The 9,246-nt window shown below is 36.8% G+C and overlaps 1 protein-coding gene across 1 annotated transcript in view; it reads right to left on the bottom strand.

Moving 5' to 3' along the window:
• Positions 1–375: 375 nt before the first annotated feature.
• The window catches only part of zdhhc8a (zDHHC palmitoyltransferase 8a), a 24,424-nt gene continuing 15,553 nt past the window's right edge, over positions 376–9,246 (bottom strand). The window contains exons 6-10 of the mRNA XM_079600271.1: positions 7,889–7,980; positions 6,571–6,700; positions 5,013–5,121; positions 4,821–4,927; positions 376–2,016 (exon numbers count right to left, since the gene is read on the bottom strand). Coding sequence (XP_079456397.1) covers positions 1,228–2,016; positions 4,821–4,927; positions 5,013–5,121; positions 6,571–6,700; positions 7,889–7,980 — 1,227 coding nt within the window. The 3' untranslated portion in view covers positions 376–1,227. The remainder of the gene's footprint in view (positions 2,017–4,820; positions 4,928–5,012; positions 5,122–6,570; positions 6,701–7,888; positions 7,981–9,246) is intronic.

Here is a 9,246-nt window from a genome sequence, read left to right as displayed (position 1 = left end):
TACAAGTTATTTCACTTTTTAAAAAAAGATGTGTAAAGTATGTGCAAGGAAAGACACAAAGGAATCGTTTTTAAACAGGCTTATTTACATCATGGAACAACATGTAATATCTCTCAGTGAACACCAGAGGGAACTTCTGCTTCCATAAAGTGTGTGTTATTCCTGACAGTTCCTCTTGCAGCATCTCTTCTCTTCTCTGATGATATGGGCGGGGCTATAACCTGTCACTCACATGAGATCAGCCAATAGCAAACCACAACCATCCAATCAATTCCCCACGGACACAATCAAGCCCCGCCCACGTGTGTTCCTGTTTCATGACGACTTTAAGAGGATAAAATACAACATTCATTGAGAGAATATCAAAGCAAAACTATGAAGTCAACAAAACTTTATTAGCCAATAAATTAATTATAAAACACAATATTGATACAGAGAAAATAAATGACAAAAAAACCCAAATATATTTTAATTATACAATTAACAAATAACTGTTTTAAATACATTTTAAAGCACCATACTTGAATTGTTAAAATTGTAAAAAGAAACGAAATAATAATTGCTCATAGAATATAACTTTATTATGCAATATATTCCTGTAAATACATTTTAAAAATACATACACTGCTGGTCAAAAGTTGGTAATAATGAAACAATTTTTAATCTAAAAGAGTCTCTTCTGTTCACCAAGCCTGACCAAGGTTGCATTCATTTGATAACAATACAGTAAAAATAGTGAAATATTATTCCAGTGTAAATCAGCAGTTCTCTATGTGAATATATCGTAAAGTGTAATTTATTCCCGTGATCAAAGCTGAATTTTCAGAAATCAGTGTAATATGATGATTTGATGCTCAAGAAACATTTATGATTATTATTAATGTTGAAAAGTTCATATTTTTGTGGAAACTGTGATTGGATTGAACTTTTATTCATCAAGGACGCATTAAATTGATCAAAAGTGACAGTAAAGACATTTACAATGTTACAAAAGTTTCTATTTCATATAAATGCGGTTCTATTCATCAAAGAATCCTGAATAAAAAATAAAATGTATCACAGTTTCGAATATGAAACTGTTTTTAACACATCATAAATGTTTCTTGTGCAGCAAATCTGCATATATTATATTATATTCTCCCGACACCTTTTGAGCAAGGAAGTGAAATTTTCCAGGTCTGCATAATCCCTATTAAAATTCCCTGATGTTTTGATGATTTCCGTGACTCATAGTTCAGGTTCGGGTCTTTCTTCTCCTCTGATGAACGCCAGGGCTTTCTGGTGGCCGTAGGAGGAGCTGGGAAGAGCCGATGGGAACTGTTGGGAATGTCGGTCCAGAGAGTGATAGAAGGAGGGAGAGAGGGATCGGTTAAAGTGCAGCGGGGAGCTGGCGGCCCGAGGCGTGCGGGTGAGCGAAGACGAGGACGAGGAGGACAGATGCGACCGGCTCCCGTATCCGTACGCCGCGCTGCTAAGGAGGAACTCGCGCGAGCCGTACGCCGGAGGAGTCGGTCCGCGAGACGACGGGCCTCGGAAATCATGCGGAAGGCTTCGTCTGCTGGGAATGTCGTAGATCCCGGAGTTCGGAGCGAGAGGTCTGTCCTTCTCGTCAGGTTCCCGGCGCTCCTGAATGGAGCTCATTAGCGGTTTAGCGAGGCTGTCGTAGCAGACGGGCGACGGCTCGCGGTGTTGAGGCGAATGCCGGCTAATATTCATGAACACCGGGCTGCAGTTGCATCCGGGACCTCGGGAGAGACTCGAATCCATGGGAAGGAATGGCGTCTGGGATCCGAGGCGCTCAGCGGGACGCAGAAGACTGTCGTAGGACAGACTCCCGGATCGGCTAATGAGGACGCTAGCGCTCGGACCTGGAGTTTCGGCTACGCGGCGCTGGGAGTGTTTCAGACTCAGCGAGCGGGAATTCAGAGTCAGGGAGTTTTCGGGATTCTCCGACTGAAGGAGACTGGGATCGGACGCGTGCTCCTGCGGGACCAGCGGGGAAATCCTCGTCCCGATCTACAGGGACAGACAAAGGGATATCATTTAAAATCGTATTTTTTTGTTCTGGCGTTTGATCATACATGAGTGTTGTGTTAGCGGTGTAGCGGGTTTTTATCAATGCCTCTTTGTATTCTGGTTTTGGTCCGTTAAGAGATTTAAATATCGGTCGGTTTTTGTCCGTTAAGAGATTTAAATGTTGGTCGGTTTTGGTCCGTTAAGAGATTTAAATATCGGTTGGTTTTGGTCCGTTAAGAGATTTAAATGTCGGTCGGTTTTGGTCCGTTAAGAGATTTAAATATCGGTTGGTTTTGGTCCGTTAAGAGATTTAAATGTCGGTCGGTTTTGGTCCGTTAAGAGATTTAAATATCGGTTGGTTTTGGTCCGTTAAGTGATTTAAATATCGGTTGGTTTTGGTACGTTAAGTGATTTAAATATCGGTTGGTTTTGGTCCATTAAGAGATTTAAATATCGGTCGGTTTTGTTCCATTAAGAGATTTAAATATCGGTCGGTTTTTGTCCGTTAAGAGATTTAAATGTTGGTCGGTTTTGGTCCGTTAAGAGATTTAAATATCGGTTGGTTTTGGTCCGTTAAGAGATTTAAATGTCGGTCGGTTTTGGTCCGTTAAGTGATTTAAATATCGGTTGGTTTTGGTCCGTTAAGAGATTTAAATGTCGGTCGGTTTTGGTCCGTTAAGAGATTTAAATATCGGTTGGTTTTGGTCCGTTAAGTGATTTAAATATCGGTTGGTTTTGGTACGTTAAGTGATTTAAATATCGGTTGGTTTTGGTCCATTAAGAGATTTAAATATCGGTCGGTTTTGTTCCATTAAGTGATTTAAATATCGGTTGGTTTTGTTCCGTTAAGAGATTTAAATGTCGGTCGGTTTTGGTCCGTTAAGAGATTTAAATATCGGTTGGTTTTGGTCCGTTAAGTGATTTAAATATCGGTTGGTTTTGGTACGTTAAGTGATTTAAATATCGGTTGGTTTTGGTCCATTAAGAGATTTAAATATCGGTCGGTTTTGTTCCATTAAGTGATTTAAATATCGGTTGGTTTTGTTCCGTTAAGTGATTTAAATATCGGTTGGTTTTGGTCCGTTAAGTGATTTAAATATCGGTCGGTTTTCTTCCGTTAAGAGATTTAAATATCGGTCGGTTTTCTTCCATTAAGAGATTTAAATATCGGTCGGTTTTCTTCCGTTAAGAGATTTAAATATCGGTTGGTTTTGGTCCGTTAAGTGATTTCAATATCGGTTGGTTTTCTTCCGTTAAGAGATTTAAATATCGGTCGGTTTTCTTCCGTTAAGAGATTTAAATATCGGTCGGTTTTCTTCCATTAAGAGATTTAAATATCGGTCGGTTTTCTTCCGTTAAGAGATTTAAATATCGGTTGGTTTTGCTCCGTTAAGTGATTTAAATATTGGTTGGTTTTGTTCCGTTAACTGATTTAAATATCGGTTGGTTTTGGTACGTTAAGTGATTTAAATATCGGTTGGTTTTGGTCCGCTAAGTGATTTAAATATCGGTTGGTTTTGGTCTGTTAAGATATTTAAATGTCGGTCGGTTTTGTTCCGTTAACTGATTTAAATATCGGTTGGTTTTGGTCCGTTAAGAGATTTAAATATCGGTTGGTTTTGGTCCGTTAAGTGATTTAAATATCGGTTGGTTTTGGTCCGTTAAGTGATTTAAATATCGGTTGGTTTTTTTCCGTTAAGAGATTTAAATATCGGTCGGTTTGTTAAGTGATTTAAATATTGGTTGGTTTTGTTCCGTTAAGTGATTTAAATATCGGTTGGTTTTGGTACGTTAAGTGATTTAAATATCGGTTGGTTTTGGTACGTTAAGTGATTTAAATATCGGTTGGTTTTGGTCTGTTAAGATATTTAAATGTCGGTCGGTTTTGTTCCGTTAACTGATTTAAATATCGGTTGGTTTTGGTCCGTTAAGAGATTTAAATATCGGTTGGTTTTGGTCCGTTAAGTGATTTAAATATCGGTTGGTTTTGGTCCGTTAAGTGATTTAAATATCGGTTGGTTTTGTTCCGTTAAGTGATTTAAATATCGGTTGGTTTTGTTCCGTTAAGTGATTTAAATATCGGTTGGTTTTGTTCCGTTAAGAGATTTAAATATCGGTTGGTTTTGTTCCGTTAAGTGATTTAAATATCGGTTGGTTTTGTTCCGTTAAGAGATTTAAATATCGGTCGGTTTTGTTCCATTAAGAGATTTAAATATCGGTTGGTTTTGTTCCGTTAAGTGATTTAAATATCGGTTGGTTTTGGTACGTTAAGTGATTTAAATATCGGTTGGTTTTGTTCCGTTAAGTGATTTAAATATCGGTTGGTTTTGGTACGTTAAGTGATTTAAATATCGGTTGGTTTTGTTCCGTTAAGAGATTTAAATATCGGTTGGTTTTGTTCCGTTAAGTGATTTAAATATCGGTTGGTTTTGGTACGTTAAGTGATTTAAATATCGGTTGGTTTTGTTCCGTTAAGTGATTTAAATATCGGTCAGTTTTGTTCCGTTAAGAGATTTAAATATCGGACGGTTTTGTTCTGTTAAGAATTTTTTTATGTCGGCCGGTTTTGATATAGAGAAAGAGATTTAAATGTTGGTTGGTTTTTCCATTTCCCAAATTAAACTAGCAGCCATCTAAGCGAAGATATTGAGAAATATAGGATATGGCTTTTCAGTTTACTTAGTAGCGTCTCTGATTTCAGGCAGAATTGCTATTTTTGCCTATATTGGTATAGCATTCCTTACTGTGGTTGAAACTGACTTCTATGGCGGTAAAGATTTAGATCGTAGTGTAAACCGTCTCACCTGATCTCTGGGAACTTGGTAGAGCACTTTGGTGGGCGACTTTGAAGTCTGAAGTGGATTGGTTTTGTGTCCTGAAGGCATCACGGCTCTGGACTGGAGCAGACTCTCTGTTATAAAGCACATGAGAGGACATGAACACATTTAGTGTTTCAGACCTTCCAGAAACATGATCTGCTCAGCGCTTCCACACACCTTCCAAAGCCGCCAGATGGTTCTTGAGCAGGACTGGGTCTGGTTTAGGGGGCAGTGGAGGTGGACTGGTGCGGTGCTTACTGTCTGGATCATCGACTACTTCCAGAGACTGACACAAACACATCAAAATATTATACAGATACTGTACCAGCAGTGATGAACAAATCACACTCTCACTGTCTAAATGTCAATCATTTGTTAACAAACAAGTATTCATTACTTCAATGAGCTCATTGTTTCTGCCTTAAATTATTACATTGTTGAAATTAGTATATTTTTAGCGAACTGTGATTTGTATATGTACATTTCTGAAATACATAACTTAGACAGTTTCCTCTGATAACACATCACTCTACATTGTAATGTGGACTCATGCATTTTCTGTAAAACTGCATTGAAATGATGTGTGTTGTGAAAAGCGCTTTACAAATAAATGTGAATTGCATTGATTGTAGGAGAAGCTACTTTGAAACCTTACAAACCAGGGTTGTTAAACTAAAACTTACACCATGAGAAACATGTAACTTTCAAACGTTCAGATATAAGCCATCATAAAATCTTGTCCAGACAAACTTTGCTTTCTAGTTTAACTTGATGTACTAAAATAACTCAAACGGAAATTAAAAACAGATATATATATATAAAAAATATATATATAAAAAACTTTTTAAAAATATAAATAAAAACTATACAGATAGATTTAAAAAACAATAATTAATACAAATGGAAAAGCAATAAAATGACTAAAACTTTTACTAAAATTAAAATGAAAACAAAAAATCAGACTATAACTATATGTATGTAGAAATACAATAACTAATGAAATAAATAAATAAAATTACTAAAACAAAAATATATTCAGAAAATGTAAAAAATAAAAAACATTCAAAATTTTTGTAAAAACTATAATATTATCACAATTATAGTAAAATAAAACTGTTGCACAAGTCAAAATTCAAATATAGTCAAGCTTTGTATCTAAACTGTTTTTTATTCAGAGCATTATTTATTTTTCAGCAAAACCTGATGTGTTATAAAGTCAAATCTCATTTAACTAAATACATAACAACATTTATCTGCTCAAATGTTAAATGTCTAAAAAGACGATCTAACCTGACAGTCTCTTATCTCTGAAACTGAGTTTATGAGCCACAGCCGAACGCAGGCTAACTGATGATCTTATTCATTTATTCACAGCTTTCATGTTCAGTTTAGTTCAGTTCCTTTATTGTCCACAACTGGACATTTGTCTGGCTTCACTATACACCACACATAAGAACACCCACACAACATAACAATATACATAGAAAATATAAAACAATTCAAACAATAACTTTCCCATATGAACATAATGAAAAAATAAAATATAAAAAAAGTAAAATAAACGTTGCGATGTGTTCTGTGCCAGACTAACTGAGACTCGATGCCCTCTTGCTGGTCTGATTGCTTCTATTGTTCTCATTTGTTAGTCGCTTTGGATAAAAGTGTTTGGATTAAATGTAAATGTGCATATACATTATATGCATATCCCCACATGTACCATAAATGCAGTATTTACCTTCACAGGAGGAGTTTGGCTGGGGACGCAGTTCTCCGAGCTCTTCACCGGGGTCAGCGTCTGAGACTCGGGATGATGGAACGGAGGATGAACGGGGACCGGCACTCTGTCACTGAGTTTCCCAGTGTACCTACGGGTGGAAGAGCACACAAAACCTCCTGACCTAAACATGCATGCTGTCATCGGGACGGCTCCTTCATTAATGAATAACTACACAGGAACAAATGAGTAACGCACTGTTAACATTCTAGTAACTACTATTAAAGGTGCAGTGTGTAATATTCAGGAGGATCTGTTGACAGAAATGCAATATCATACATTTCCAGTGGTGTATGAAGACCTCACATAATGACCCGTGATGTTTTTATTACATTAGAATGAGCCATTTCTCATCGACATGTTTCTACGGTGGCCCTGAGCGGACAAACGCGTTATCTTGTTCTTCGTGCAAAGAAGTGAGATAAAGTCAGTGAATAAAACACTGACACAATGATACAGATAACAATAATATTCGCGATAACATATCGTTTGTAAAGAAACCTCATTGCTTAACTGGCTACTCTCTGCTGTCTCAGACGCTGACATCACTTCCTGTCGGCCATCGTAACTTCTGTTGGGTGCAATTCACAACCTCACCACTAGATGCGGCTAAAACTTACACACTGCACCTTTAACTAATAAGAAACTCTAATTAATGAATTAGTGAGTAATAGCGCTCAGTTGAATGTGGTAGTTCACTATTAGCTAATCAATAACTACTATTTTTCATACCTCACTGAAGACTCCTAAGAGCTAATATATACATAATTCATAATTAATATTAATAATGCATAATGTATAATATAAGGTAATGGTAATCCATTAGTAATACATCAAGTGTTACTACATCCTTCTAAAGGAACTACTAATAATTTGGATCAGTGTCTAAAGTGAAGATCATAACACACACTAGTAATGATTAAAGTGTCACCAAATCCATCGGAAGGAATTACTATCCAAAATATTACAAAAATATCAAAAGCTTATAATGATTTTAGACAATATTATGTAGTTATCATGTTTTTCACTTTAGAATACTGATCCAAATTATTAGTAGAAAATGTGTGAAAACCAGGCTATCATAGGGTGAGCAAACAAGATGAGACACAGGTGAAAACAATGCGTGCTAATGAGTCCCGGCAGAGAATTATGGGGGATGTAGTTTGAGAGGGAATGACAACAGTGTGTTGTGAGCGCCCTCTGGTGGCTGTCGAGGGCACTGCAGCTGGTGACAGTAACCACTGTAAAGTGTGGCCGTGTGATCCGTTGATCCGCTCACCTCGGCATGATGGGACTGAACAGCACAAACTGCAGGTTGAGACGGCAGCCGCGTGTGAACGGATTCACTCCTCCCTGAAACTTTCCTGTCACCTGTGAAGTAGTGTTAGTGAGAGTAAGCTCCGCGTTTAGCAGGACTCGGTCCGAGTCAATCATGATCTCTGTGTTCACTTTGACAACAAATTGATTCGGTTTTAGTCATATTTGTGACCCTGGACCACAAAACCAGTCATATGGGTCAAATTTTCTTTTATTGAGATTTATACATCAATAAATAAATAATCTCTCCATTGATGTGTGGTGTGTTATGATAGGACAATATTTGGTCGAGACACAACTATTGAAAATCTGGAATCTGAGGAGCAAAAAAATGTAAACATTGAGAAAATCTCCTTTAAAGTTGTGCATTTATGTTCACGATTGTGCTGCATTCACTCACAGAAATACATGTTTTATATATTTACGGCAGGACATTTACTAAATATCTTCATGAACATGATCTTAATATCCTCATGATTTTTGGCATAAAAGAAAAGTCGACTAAAACCAAATGGGTTTAGTTCAATTATAATGCATTCATTTTTGAATGTATCTAAAATTTCCAAACCCATTACATCCTCTGAGAGAAAACATTTATTAACCTGTTAAAATTAATGATTTTAAAGTTTGAACATTCAATACAGACACAGATTTAACTGCTGTGACAAAAAAAAAATCTTAAAATTAAACTTCTCCTAAAGTAGAACCTCTTTTCAATGAAGGATATATGCATTCTTTAAAACAACTTACAAACATCATTCTTTATTCTTTCAAGCAGACATATTTATTTGTATAAATTAAATATAATTAATATACTTCATTAAAGCTATTATGCTTTTCTCTTTTTCTTTTGTTGTTTGATTAATATTAAGGGCACAGACGGCATTAGCTTTATTACGCACTGTCACTTTAAGACCGAGGGCTCTATTGTAACGCTCTGAAACGCAAGTATCAAACGCGAAACGCAAGTAACTCTGTGGGCAGATCCCGGCGCTGTTGCTATTACACCGGCGGATAAACGACTCTTGCGCCGGCGCAAATCTAAAATGTGTTGGTCTGAAGTCGCTTCATTATTCATAGATGTGGTTTGGGCGTAAGAAGTGACATTGGGGATGATGGAGAAACACACACATTAGCTTCGGTTAAACAGGCGTATAATAATTTGGGTAAATGTGTAATCTAGATTTATGCCTATTTTTTCACATCTTCACGGACACAACAATGATTTCCCTCGTGTGTTAATATTGTTCCTTGTAATAATGTATGATTTGCAAAAATGAAAACTGCTGCGTCTGTTTATATTAGAGAATCAAAGTGTGT

Source organism: Phoxinus phoxinus, assembly GCF_949152265.1.
Source record: "Phoxinus phoxinus genome assembly, chromosome: 23".
Lineage (NCBI taxonomy): Eukaryota > Metazoa > Chordata > Actinopteri > Cypriniformes > Leuciscidae > Phoxinus > Phoxinus phoxinus.
Note: the sequence above shows the minus strand (reverse complement) of the source record. Positions and strands in the feature narration are given on the sequence as shown.